The 14,409-nt window shown below is 38.8% G+C and overlaps 1 protein-coding gene across 5 annotated transcripts in view; it reads right to left on the bottom strand.

Moving 5' to 3' along the window:
• Positions 1-14,409, bottom strand: part of KCNIP4 (potassium voltage-gated channel interacting protein 4) — a 913,574-nt gene that overhangs the window by 71,718 nt on the left and 827,447 nt on the right. For all 5 annotated transcript variants that reach the window (XM_036419588.2, XM_036419543.2, XM_036419577.2 and 2 more), the window contains one exon: positions 10,382-10,506. In XM_036419588.2, coding sequence (XP_036275481.1) covers positions 10,382-10,506 — 125 coding nt within the window. The remainder of the gene's footprint in view (positions 1-10,381; positions 10,507-14,409) is intronic.

Here is a 14,409-nt window from a genome sequence, read left to right as displayed (position 1 = left end):
TCTATCTAATCCACTGCTATCTAGCTAGAGAATGCATTCCCTAGCTTTCCCTGGAACATATTGGTCCATGGGACTAATGAATGCTTGGGATGTTAGTGAAATTTATATATATATATATATATATATATATATATATATATATACACACACACACACACACACACACACACACACACACACACACATTATCCGTATATATTTTTTATGTTATCCCTAAATTAAGGGAAATTGCCTGCTGCTGTCCTATGGCTCTTTCACCTTTTCTCTAGACATCTCCACAAAAGTGACCTAGTTTACACAATGCAGATGGGGCAAGAAGCCCAGCCAAGGAGAGCAGGGAAATATATTGAAAGGAACCTGGATCCCCGAATGTCCTACTGGAGTAGAACTTCCCCATTAGCTGGGACCAATTCACCTGGGACTTGAGAAAGAAAAAAAAAAAAAAAAAAGTGAACTTCTTCACAGGATTTTAGTGGGAAAATGAATAGAAATTTTGAAGATTTTAGAAATGCTACTAGTGAATAGTACAGTGTATGATTGCTTCTATATATGTTGTGTTTTTTTTAAATGTCTGCATCTCTAGGTTACATTATATGTTGAAAACATCACCAATTATGTTATCCGTTTTGATTTTTACAAAATCCTTGTGTGGAGTCATTATGGAAAACACGATCTCAGTTTCTCCAAGAAGTCAAAGGACAAAATAGAATCAAATCAAATAAAGTGCACTGTTTCCAAATTTATCCTTAGGCAAGAGTGTGGAGCAAAGACATTTTAAGAAAGAGCTTCTGGACAGTACACAATTCATAGAAACGGCATGGTAACAATGGTGCTAATGATAATAATAATAATAATAATAATAATAATAACAACAACAACAACAACAAGAATAACTACATTTTGAGTGTTATAATGAGTCCAGATTTGTATTCTGTGTTTTATATTCCCTATCTTTGCAAAACATCTATGAGATGCTACTAGCATTCCTCCAGTTTTGCAGATGAGATAAGTGAAGCACAGAGAGGTCAAGTATATTGCCAAATGAAGCCAGAACTGGAATCTAATTGTATTATCATTTTTACTTCAAGATGACATCATGGAGTTTTTATGAAATTTAGTTACTTTTTTTTTACTTAAAAGAATCAGAGGAGGAAACTAAAGGGCTCTAATGTCTATTGACCATACTCAAAATAAAGGATCACACAAACATTTCCCATCACCTCAGATAAATAGGTGTTGATATTCTAAATTTTCAAATAACTTAATATCTAAAGATGCTAAACAACCCCCCCCAAGGTAGGAAATGGCAATTGAAAGGTTAAATCCAGGAGAGCACTTGGACCAAGCCAGTCCTTGGAAGCCAGAGAGGCTGCCACATTTATCTGCTTATACCTGTCAACAACCTTCTCCTCAGAACAGAAAGCTCTGCTAGGGCCTTGGAAATACCATTTTAACTCTATTCTTATACTTTGACTCTGAAGTACATGAGTAATACTTTGCACTAAAGGAAGATCTTTTATCTGAATCCTTCAAGAGCTGAACAAAACTCATCATTACGCACCTCCCTTCTGATTGGAAAGGAAGATCTTTTAATCCCTAATTTGCTGACAGGGAAAGAGAAGCTGCCAGGGAAGAAGTGATTTACTGAAGGTCACACAATGGTATATGAAAGCCTTAAGAATGCCTCTGAGAATGCCTCATGACAAAAGAGTAATTGCCTTATACAATTAGCAGTTTAGTTCTCTATCCTTACCAACATATCCCACTCTTTCCCATTCAGGTGCTAAACTCTCCCTCATTCTCTCTCCACCATAAGTAGGATTTCACGCCTGTTATGTAAATGTGCTTTGTCAAATATGTAGATCCCATAATTTCCTATCAGCTATTTTGAAAGATCTTAGTGCAATGAGTTCTCAAACACTTCCAGTGGGGTGAAAAATCCCATTAAAAAACTCTCATCTTCTGCTGGTTCCTTTAGCCACAGTATAATAACTCTTCCAGAAATCAAGGAGCCCTGGCTGGGTAGCTCAGCTGGTTAGAGTGTCCTGATACACCAAGGTTCTGATCCCTGGTCAGAACTAACCAATAAATTCAGAAATTCAGAAATAAGTGCAATGGCAAATTGACCCCTCTCTCTCTCTCTCTCTCTCTCTCTCTCTCTCTCTCTCTCTCTCTCTCTCTCTCCTCTCCTCCCCTCCCCTCCCTCCCCTCTCCTCTCCTTCTTTCTTTCAAACTAATCAAGGAAAAGTTTGGTGCCACTTTGGGTAAATTTTCCAAGGAAATGTCTGAATGCAGGAACAATATTGAAAGTGGGAATTAACTGAACTTGAATGTAACATCAGATCAAAGTCAGCAGCTTCACTCCACAGGAGTTGCTGTCTCCTCACAAATAGCACTGTGATGGATACCATAGGGTGACTCCCAATAAATCACTCTCTTTTTAATCTCCTGGCCTTAAGTGCTAGATTAGCAAAGGTGATAGTTTGAGATGTCACACACATAGTTAATGTTATATTATATAAGTCTCTGCTTTAGTGGACTAGAAAGACTCTCTCTTGCTAGCTTTTTATTTATTTATTAAATTTATTGGGGTAACATTGGTCAACGTGATCATATAGGTTTCAGGTGTGAGTTTCTCTGTCACAAGATCTGCATATTGCATAGTGTGCCCACTACCCAGAGTCAAAACTTCTCTTGTCACCATATATTAGGACATCCTTCTGCTCCTACCACTTTCCTCTGGCAACCACCACACTGCTGTTTGTGTTTATGAGTTTCAGTTTTATATCCCACATATACAATAAGTGGAATCATATGTTTCTTAGCTTTTTCTGGTTGACTTATTCACTTAGCATAATATTGTAACAAAGTCCATCCTGTTGTTGCAAATGACAGTATTTTATCCTTTCTTATGCCTGAGTAGTATTTCCTTGGATATATGAACCACATCTTCTTTATCCAGTCCTCTATCTCAGGACACTTTGGTTGTATCCATGTCTTGGCCACCATGACTAATGCTGCAATGAACATAGGGGTGCATATAACTTTGTGAATACATGATTTACAGTTTTTCAGGTAAATACCCAGGAGAGGGGTTGCTGGGTTGTATGTTACACAGCTATGATGATCAAAACATCATGATATTGGCAGAGAAACAAGACACATAGATCAATGCAACAAAATAGAGAGCCAATATATAAAACTACATGCATATTGAGAGATAATTTTTTAAAAAGAAGCCAGAAACACACAGTGGAGTGAAGATAGTATTCTCAATAAATGGTGCTGGAAAAACTGGAAAGTCACATGCAAATGAATGAAACTGGATTACAGTTTGTCTCCATCTACAAAATTAATTCAAAATAGATCTAAGACCTGAAACAACAAGTTACATAGAAGAAAATATAGGTACCAAACTTATGGACTTTGATTGTAGAAAACTTGACCCCAGCCGAAACCGGTTTGGCTCAGTGGTAGAGCGTCAGTCTGTGGACTGAAAGGTCCCAGGTTCGATTCAGGCCAAGGGCATGTACATTGGTTGTGGGCACATCCCTGGTAGGGGGTGTGCAAGAGGCAGCTGGTCGATGTTTTTCTCTCATCGACGTTTCTAGCTCTCTATCCCTCTCTCCTCTTCTCTGTAAAAAATCAATAAAATATATTAAAAAAAAAGAAAGAAAACTTGACCCCAAAAGGAAGGGAAGTAATGGTAAAAATAAAATAATGGCACAATATCAAACTATCGTAAAAAGCTTCTGTATAGCAAAAGAAACCAATAATAAAACAAAGAAGCAGCCAACAAGATGGGAGATGATATTTGCAAATAGTAGCTTGAACAAAGGTTTAATTTCCAAAATATATGAAGAACTCATAAAACTCAACATCTAACAAACAGCCCAATCAAGAAGTGGGCAGAGGACCTGAAACTACATCTCTCCCAAGAAGACATAGGAGCAGCCAATAGATATATGAAAAGATGTTCAACCTCACTGGTAATTAGGGAACTGCAAATCAAAACTACAAGATATAATTTCATACCTGTTAGAGTGGACATTATCAATAAAACAAGCAATAGCAACTGTTAGAGAGGTTGTGGAAAAAAGAGAACCTTCATTCACTGTTGGGAATGTGAACTGGTACAACCACTATGAAAAGCAGTCTGGCAATTCCTCAGAAAATTAAGAGTGGAGCTACCTTGCTAGCTTTGAAGACATGAGCTACTATGTCAGGAGAGAACTTGTGAGTAGTCCATTGGCAAGAGACTATGGAAAGCTTCTAGGAGCTTTGTGTCCTCAGGTTGACACCCACAGTGGGGATCTTTGAAGCACAACCACAACGAAATATTTTTTTTTTGCCAGAAACCATGAACTCCAGGATCCAGAAATTAATGCAGCCTAACCAATATTGTCATTGTAGCTTAGTGAGAGCCCAAGCAGAGAATTCAGCTAAGTCACTGCTGGACTCTTGACCCTCAAGACTGTAAGGTAATAAATGGGTGTGCTTTTAAAACCACTGATATGTGGTAATTTGTCATACACAATAGAAAATTTATGCAAACCTTTTTAGTAAAAAAAAATGTTAACACTTAGCAGTTTTAGGGGAAAAGGACATTAATGGAGGGAATCAAAGTTTTGCCTCCATGAAGCTGTCTTTTTGGGATATTGATTTTAAGCTGTTAATTAGAAAACAAGACTCAGAAAGAACCTTTGACCTTCTCCCTTCCTGCCAAGGATATTCAGATGAAAAGCTGACTCCAGGAAGGACATTTGGGGGATGTTGCCTTTAGTCTAATTAGAATTAAGTACAGTTAATAGAAGCACTTCTTGCAAGGGCCTGCTAGATAGATAACCTCAGTGTCTCCTTGCTTCTGAGTCTCCCAGCAAGGATTTTCCTGTTATGTGTGTTCTTGCTCAACTACCTGTAAATCACCCATTCTCACTTCTAAAATCTAACATCCTGTTCCCGCCTTTGTCTTATACATATCTCTCCAATGTTGTCCCATTCTCTTTGGAATATTTCATGCTTATGTGAATTCCTCAGGCACATGTATTAAAATTTGATTTTCATCTTGATAATCTGTCTCTGTTAATTTGATTATTAGATCATCTAGAAGAACTTAGAAGGTGGGAGGAAAAGTATTAATTATTTTTAGCTCCCAAATTGACAAGTATTCAAGTGATGCTTTAAAGATATATTTGAATCTTTAATGTAATGTAATTAAAAGTAGAGTAGGGAACTAAAACAGGCAAAGATTTGGGACAGAAAAGAGATAGGTGTCCAAAGTATATAGGTTTAACTACAGGGTGGAGCAAAAATAGGGTTATAGTTGTTTGTATGGAAAAATAATACAATCTGTAATAATAAAAACATAATATGCTAATTAGACCAGATGTCCTTCCAGATGAAGTTAGGGTTGTGAGGGAAGCCCAGGTCCCAGGTGCCAGAGGGAGGCTGGTGCAGGCAGTGGGAGACGGAAGGCCTACTCTTGCATGACATTTGTGCATTGGGTCTCTAATAATTAATAAATAATAATACAAGAATAAACTGTGCTTTGTGTACTCACAACTGTAAACCTATTTTTGTCCCACTTTGCATTTGCGCCTGTCTCTCATCCTGTGCCTTAAAAGATGGGAAGAATTTGCCACAAATTATTAATCAATGATAGGAAAGATGCATAGCCATATTACCAGTAAAACTGCATGTCCCAGTAGACCATTCACAATCACTTAAAATTGAACTAAACTTATGCTTGATTTGAAAGGGTTTATAAATCATATATATAAATACCTGTTTGACCTTCTGGGTCATTGGTTCTCAAACATGGCCTTCTATTAGCTACTAAAATAAAATTTTATTTTATTAAAAAGGTTTTTTTTGTTTGTTTTTAAAAAGGATTCTTGCCAAAACTGGTTTGGCTCAGTGGATAGAGCTTTGGCCTGTGGACTAAAAGGTCCCAGGTTTGATTCTAGTCAAGGGCATATATCTTGGTTGTGGGCACATCCCCAGTAGGGGTTGTGCAAGAGGCAGCTGATCAATGATGATTCTCTCTCATCAATGTTTCTAACTCTCTATCCCTCTCTCTTGCTCTTTGTAAAAATTCAATAAAAATATATTTAATAATAATAAAAAAAACAGATTTTTGAGCATCACCCCAGACTTAAATGAATCAGAATCACTAGAGGTAAGACCTGTTACTCTCATTCCCCACACCTCACACATACCCAACTATCCCATCTATTAAGGACTTTATAAGGTTCCAACATAGCAAATATAATCATTGATATTTGACATTATAGGACTTATTACAATTAGATCCATTAGTGAGTGTGTGTGTGTGTGTGTGTGTGTGTGATTGAATCACCTTACACCTTATATACCCAGTTCAATGCTTTATAGTCTAGGCTGAACATTATAATTACCTGGAGAACTTTATAAATCTTGTTGCTCAAGCTTCTTCTCTGAGCAATTAAATCAGAATCACAAAGCATGATACCAACTGTTTGTAATTTTTAAAGCTCCCCAATTGATAGCAGCATGCAGTTAAATTTGAGACTGTCAGTATAAAGATAATACCTTATATTTTTCTGCATCTTTTCTAACACATAGTTACATAGCTCAAAACCCAGATCACTGCCTGGGAGGTATGTAGGTCAACCTTAAATGATCCTCTTTGATGGAACACAAAAGTGAGATGACTATTTGTGGTCACATTACAGTAACTCATTTTTGTTTTAACTCCATGATTGCTATGCATATATCTCAAAAACAAAAGATGAAAGAAAACAATCATACCCAAATCTGTGCAATGTACATGTCATTATTCAAATATGTCGAGATAAGATCATACAGGCCACTGATTCAGAAGGAGCTACCTAAACAAGTAACATGTGGAACCAAGTCTGAGTGACACCAGAGCTTATGATGTCTGCACTATGCCAGTGATTCCCAAAGCATGACACCAGCAGCATCAGCAGGTCTGAGAATTTACAAAAAGGGTACATTCTCTGTCTCTGTCTCAGACCTATTAAATCATAATCTTTTGGGCTAGGATCCATTTGTTTATCAAGTCCGCCAGATGATTCAGAGTCACATTAATGGTTAAGAAAAATGGTATTATAGTCTCCATTTCTATCAGTTGCCTACTTTTGGAGGCCCAGTTCAACCTGTGGTAAGAGAAATAAAAATATGGAGGTGACTCAGTGCATGATATGGGATGAGGGGCTGAGAAATCCTCCATTACTATTTTTCTTTTCCCCATTTATATATTCTATATAATAAAAGGGTAATATGCAAATTGACCGAATGGCAGAATGATCAGAATGCCCACACCCCTTGCTCTGGCTGACTCCCCCCAAACAGGCCCCCCGAATCCAGGGCGGGGCTGACTGGCAAACTGCCCATGGCCTCTTGCCCCGGCTGGGCCCACCCCCAATGGCCTCCATTGGGGCGGGCGGGCTGGACCTCACTAGTGCACGAATTCGTGCACCAGGCCTCTAGTATATATATAATTGATTTTAGAGAGTAAGGTAGAGGGAGAGAGAGATATAAACATCAATGATGAGAGAGCATCACTGATTGGCAAACCTCCACAGGGGACCCAGCCTGCCACCCAGGCATTGTGATGTGACTGGTAATCGAACAGTGAACTCCTGGTTCATAGGTAGACACTCAACCACTGAGCCACGCTGGTCAGGCCTAGACCTCATTTATATTAATAATCTATGTTAAAGTTGAGGGAATGCTGTATGAGATGCAGTGCTGGTAAAAGACGGGGTGACTCTGGGGACCTTTACCCAAGGTGCCTTGCTGTGGTAAGCCTCTTCTCTGTGACTATTTTAAGATGTTGATGACTAGTTTATTCTTTTAATCAAAATGTGGAGAGTTTAAAAAGCTTTCATTAAAAGTGAATACCTTAATTGGTTTCAGAAAAATTATTTTTTTATCTTAAGGGCTTGAGATAATTAGTGTTCAGGAAACCAAGGGTAGGTGATTTGCTTTCTGTGATGGCAAGCTGGTTCTGATGTTGCCATCCTGAAAGACATGAGTGCTGCTGATCTACTTTATTGCCTTTCTCTCTATATTTTAGGGCTATTTTAAAATTAAGTTGTACATTTGACTAAGGGAAAACAAATACACATTAAAAGAACACTATTGTTGGATTTATCAGAGACACCAGTTAATATTTTTTGAGCAAATTGTGAAATCATTTGTTTTAATGATGTAAAATATGCTTTAGGCATATAAAGGTTGGATGGAAATTTTTTCATGGGGTGGGGGAGGGTAGAAAACAAAGAAGAAAGAGAACAGAAAAAAATAGAGAAAAAAGAGGAGAAAGAGTAAAAGAAAGAAGACAAGAGTTGACAAGAGGAAGAGACAATGGAAGCGAAAAAAAGGATAGAATGGATAAATGAAAAAAGATAAAAGATATGAAGGGTAAAAAAGGGGGGAAAAAGTTGGGGTAAGAGGTTGGAAGGGGAGAAAAGGAAAAGCAGAGTGCAAGTAGGCAAAGAAAACATTAAAGAAATAAAATAATACAGCCTTTGGAGCCTGAGAAATATTTTGTGAAGTGTGACTTGGATAAGACTTATGCAGACTTGGCTCCTGAGGTCAATCATGATTCCAGTTTGCAACAAATGGGGTGAAAGGCATCAGACCCCACATGGAGAGACCTACAGTGACAGCAGTGGAGTAATAATGTAGCAGCCATCAAGAATACAGGGATGCTGGGAAGTTGGATTACATTGTTCTTTATTCAGCAACCACATTTTTATCTGATGCACAATCCAATGTTAAGAAGAAATGTGTTTTCTTATTATAAGATCTTTGAACTAGAGCAGAGATGCTTCGATATTCGCAGGAATGCATTTGAAGTTCTAATTTATAATAATAAAAGAGTAATATGCAAATTGACTGAATGGCCGAAAACCTGAACAACCATCCTGACATCCTCTGGACAACCTTCCTGATGAAATCAGGATTGTATTATAGCTGTGGGATCAAGTCAGCCGCAGTGGCTGTGAGGGAGGGATCGAGGCAGCCACAGCGGCTGCAAAGGCCTACTCTTGTGCAAATTTCATGCATCAGGCTACACTATTTTATATTATATTAGTTTGTCCTTAGGATTTACTTAGGGCCAGGACTTGGTCTTTCTCACCTCCTTTCTTTCTCCATCCTTGCCACTCACTCAGTGATTTGCTGCGGCCAGTGGTCAGTGCAGCTGTTTCATTGTAAGTCTTACTCTCTTTGAAGTCTACATTCTAGCAGCATAGGCAGAACTCTAAAGCCTCTTTCTCTTCATACAAGTTTATGTATGTGTCATCTAGATACATTACACACCAAGATCCCTGTTAATGAGAGTCCTCTATCTGTGCAGTGAACAGATTTATTATAGCTTCTCCCTCCCCACCCAGTGTACCCCACAAAGGCCTGCATGTTAGTTAGCAGAGAACCACGTTTTTGAAGAATAAGGCAGGAAAAAAAATTTAGAACATCCAAGCAAGGAGAGTGATAAGGAGCAGACTTGGGATAGAGACAGATGTCCTGGAGTCAGAGGGATGGTGGATGGTCGTTTGTAATATGCAAGAAGGAACCTAAAAATATATTCTGAAAGCTCAATTAGAGTTACCATAGTTATACCTGGATCACAGAGACTGGATGCAGGGGCTACCTACAGACACTTGTGGGACAGTCAGTGGCAGCATGGTCTTTTAGGAGCTACTGAACTTATAGTGATCTTTCCCCAAATGCAAGGGAGGGATTTCCTTAATGGGCTCGATTTATAGCCAATTTTCAAGTCAAACACCAGACTATCATTTAAAAATGAAGAGATAATTGGGGCTTATTGAAATTATGTTATTACTAGAGGCCTGATGCACAAAATTCATGCAGGAATAGGCCTTCCTTCCCCCCGCTGTGGGCACCAAGCTTCCCTGTGGCATCCAGGACACAGGCTTCTCTCCAGCTGCCAACAGGAACCTGGGACCCTGGCTTCCCTCTGACCACTGGTAGGAACCTGGGACATGGGCTTCCCTTGCCACCCTGGCTTCAACCGGAAGGTCATCTGGAAGGACGTCTGGTCTAATTAGCTTATTACACTTTTATTATTATAGATGGCTGGAAAGGAAAAAAATACTAAGAATTGAATCGAGTAAGCATTTCTCCTTTGCTCATTCTTGCTTTATGTGTACCTACAATGTATGAGTGTTGGTGTGCCCAAGTGAGTCATAGTCCAAATGGCCACAACAATCATCACATCTAGGAAAGACTGGTATGAAATGTGCAGATGGGGGGCACTTCCAGAACTGTATATTGCCCTCTTTTCCTCTCTCTTCTCTATGTTCCTCTGAGAATGAGGTGAAGGTAAAACAAAAAAGGAGGTTCTTACATTCTTAAATCCTCGGTAAAGAATCTGGAGCTCCTTCTTGGTGAACTTGCTCTGGGCTTCCAGCAGCTCAAGAGCCTCAGGCCGATGCCTGACGGTGGCCATCTCCAGCTCATCCTCCACGCTGTCTGTGGAGGGAAACCAAGCAGAGTCTTAGAACAGCCAGGGCTTCCCAATGCTTATTCAGGAAAACAAAGGTGCATTTACTACTGTACATGCCTATTATTTTTCCAGAAGGATGGTTCTTACACTGCCAATCAATATGAATATTTCCCAGAGTTTAGACTACAAAGCCGAGCTAATATTATATAATATGTTTTCATAGTTTCTAGTTATTAGACATTACATACTAACATTTCCCAGTAAAGTTTGAAAATTGGAAAAAAAAATAATGGAAAACTTAAAACATTGGATTTGTGAATATATAACAAGTACTAGTTATAAAAATAGGATTTTAGTTTAATAACAAATGATATCGCCTTTGTATCTGAGTTAGGCATTTGCTAATACTCAACAAGGATTCTTCTGAAATAAAGTATTTCTCCAGGGGCTGCAAATAAAGTAGTCAGATCAAGTGAGAAAAATCAGTGGCCAGTATGTCTGGCATAAACCCAGTCTCCATGGGTACAGGCTGGATGGACCAGCACCTATGGGAACTTCTGGCCAAACCCTATTTTACAGACAAGGAACTCCACAGCTACAGATAAATTATAGAATATTGCACTTTACTTTGTGAATTATATATTTACTACATTTCTCTAAGGTGCTCTATGCAAACTAATTTTCAGTCTTATATAAATTTGGAAAATGTAAACATTTTCAGAGTTTGGGAGCAAAACACAGGACTATGTGGCTTAGAGAGAACTTGCAGCAAATAATTCTGTTTAGCTTTGTTTAACGCAATTAACCCCAAAGGGTATTTGTCCATAGAACCCTTCTTCCCCCCAAGTAACATCTGGTAACATCTGCATATTTGCATTAGGTTCATTGGGAGGTGTTGGGATATGATAGGATCTGGGTATTTGCATCTCAAAAAGTACAACATCCTTAATGAGGTCTAGCTCTTTGCAGTGGGGCCCAATGGAGGCCTAAGAAATTCTTCTGCCATAGTTCAGCTCAAACCTCTGCTAAGAAACTCATCAGAGAGAGAAACATATAAGCCTAGAGCTGAGGCCAGGCTTTCCCTCCATCATATTCCTTCCTCTTGGCTACAGATTCCCAACTTCAAGGGCTGAAGCTCAGGAGAGTAGCTTCTTCTCATCAACGCTGGACTTGGCCACCAGTACCCCTAATTCCACTTTGCATGTGTCATTTGGAAATGTAGTCCTTGTTGATTACAGAAGTCACATCATTTTTTATACTTAGTAACACTGCTTCTCTGGTTCTACCAGAGGGAGAAGGGGTGGAGGGAGCTAGAAGAGGGTAGAGGAAGAAGACTTGACTTGGGGTGGTGGTGAACACACAGCACAAATTAACAGATGATGTATCATAGAATTGTGCACCTGAAACATGTAATTGTATTAACCAATGTCACCCCAATAAAATTAGCCAAAAAAATTATAATTCTACCTTTCACTAACATGTGTACCCACTTACTGTCCTGTCTCACTGAAGTAGAGATCTAGGCCAGAACTCTCACTTAGCAGAAACATGAAGGTCAGGGGAAGTCTGATCGCCACATGTCCGCCTCACTGCCCTCATGGGGTTTACGAAAGACCAATAATGGTAATGAAACAAATACTCGGAATGGTTATGCTTGTCAACATGAAAAAGAGGATGTGAAAGCAAACATTTGCTTTGTACTTTTCATATCAAAGTAATTTATTTTACAACAGTGATCTGGAAAAGCTGCAGAATAGTGATTGATGGGTAAGAATAAGAAGAGGGACATGAAAAAAATATCAAGTCCAAGAGTCACTCTGAGCTGACAAGGATAAAATCGAGAATTCTGATGGTTTGCCTCTAACGGATGTGAAAAGAAAGTAGCCAATGAAAGGCAGCTAGAACAGCTTGACCTCAGGCTGGGCTTTATGAGGCAAGAAAAAAAAAAAAATGCCAGAATGGCCTCCTCCAATTTTCCCTGTTCATTGATGCAAACAAGTTGATTCTATTCCATGGGTGCTGAGCAGAGAGAATGAAGGAAGATGGTATTCCCTACCACTGCTGTGAATCCAATGACTTGAGCTGCCTGCTAGTTATTGTCGCTGCCAATGGAGAAATAAGTTTCACAGAACAGATCTAATGTAAACAAACAATAACAAATAGACCCTGAAACCCCGTCCCATCTGTAACTGCGAAATGCGACAACAAAATAGATCACAAACGAAAGTAATGGAGGACAAAAAGCGTCTGGATATAGAGTTCAAATCTATACTTATAAGGTTTTTCAAGAATTTCCTAGAAAAGATGGATAAGACCTATGAGGATATGAAAAGAGATCAACTATTGATAGAATTAATAAGGAGTCATCAAGAAATGATAAGGGATCAACAAGAAATAAAGAATACATTGTCTGAAATAAAAAATATTTTACAGAGTCTTAAAAACAGAAGGGAAGATCGCAAGAATCAAGTCAAAGATTTGGAACATTAAGAGCCAGAGGACACTCCTCCACAGAAGCTAGAAGGCAAGAGAATCCAGAAAATTGAAGATAATGTAAGAAACCTCTGGGACAACTTCAAGCGAACCAACATCAGAATTATGGGAGTCCCAGAAGATGAGAGAGAGCAAGATATCGAAAACATACTGAAAGAAATAGTGACAGAAAACTTCCCCCACCTGGTGAAAGAATTAGACTTACAAGTCCAGGAAGCGCACAGAACTCCAAACAAAAGGAATCCAAAGAGGACCACCCCTAGACACATCATAATTAAAATTCCAAGAGCAAAAGACCAAGAGAGAATATTAAAAGAAGCAAGAGCAAAGAAGGTAGTTACCTATAAAGGAGCACCTATACGATTGTCAGCTGACTTCTCAACAGAAACCATGCAGGCCAGACAGGAATGGCAAGAAATATTCAAGGTGATGAATAGTAAGAACCTACAGCCAAAGATAATTTATCCAGCAAAGCTATCACTCAGAATCGAGGGTCAGATAAAGAGCTTCAATAATAAAAAAAAGCTAAAGGAGTTCATCAACATCAAACCAGAATTATATGAACTGCTGAAGGGGGTTCTTTCAGAAGAGAAAGTAAACAAAGATAAAAAATTATGAACAACAAATATGTAACTATCAACAAGTGAATCTAAAAACCAAGGAAATAAAAAAAAATCTGATGAACAATAGTAACTGTTGAATATAATAGAATCAGAGGTATGGAAGGGGAATGAACTGACGATTCTTGGGGAAAAGGGGAGAGGGGGGCGTGGGAAGAGACTGAACATAAACTGGCACCTATGGATGAGGACAATGGGAGTGGGGAAAGGGCAGAGGGTGGGGTGGGAACCTGGTGGAGGAGAGCAATGGTGGGGGGGAAAAAAGGAACATTTGTAATAATATGAACAATAAAAACTTATAAAAAACCCCAAAACAAATAGAAAGACTCTGCCTTCTCAAAAAATGTCCTGGTATAAGCTCTTTATGAACCATGTAGAATGTCATTTCCTCAGCTTAAAATATTCCTCAGTTCTTTTCTCACCTGGTGAAATGTGTGTATCTTTTATGACCAGTTCTAATATTACTGCCTCTCTAAAGCCTTCCCAATTGCTCCAGCATGTAGACTGGTGACACCCTGGTCAGAGGTCTACACCCTACCCACCTCTCACCCAGCATGTAAAGCAAAACATTGTGATCAGTTTGTGTCTGTCTTCTCTATTGTGAGTTCCTTAAAGATGGTATCTTACAGATCTGAATATCCTCTGGACTTGATACAGAGTCTCATATCCCATTGTGGCTCAAGAATTATTTGGTGAATCAATAAACAAATGATGTTGCTGCTAGAGTTTCCATTCTTCTGGAATCCCTGGGATCTTAGTTGCTCTCAGACTGAGGTTTGTAGACCACTGGTGGCCCTTAAATGCCTTCTTTGGAAT

The sequence above is a fragment of the Pipistrellus kuhlii genome, unplaced genomic scaffold (genome assembly GCF_014108245.1).
Source record: "Pipistrellus kuhlii isolate mPipKuh1 unplaced genomic scaffold, mPipKuh1.p scaffold_m20_p_1, whole genome shotgun sequence".
NCBI classification, from domain to species: Eukaryota; Metazoa; Chordata; class Mammalia; order Chiroptera; family Vespertilionidae; genus Pipistrellus; species Pipistrellus kuhlii.
The sequence above is the reverse complement of the archived record's forward strand: the minus strand, read 5'-3'. Positions and strand labels throughout refer to the sequence as shown.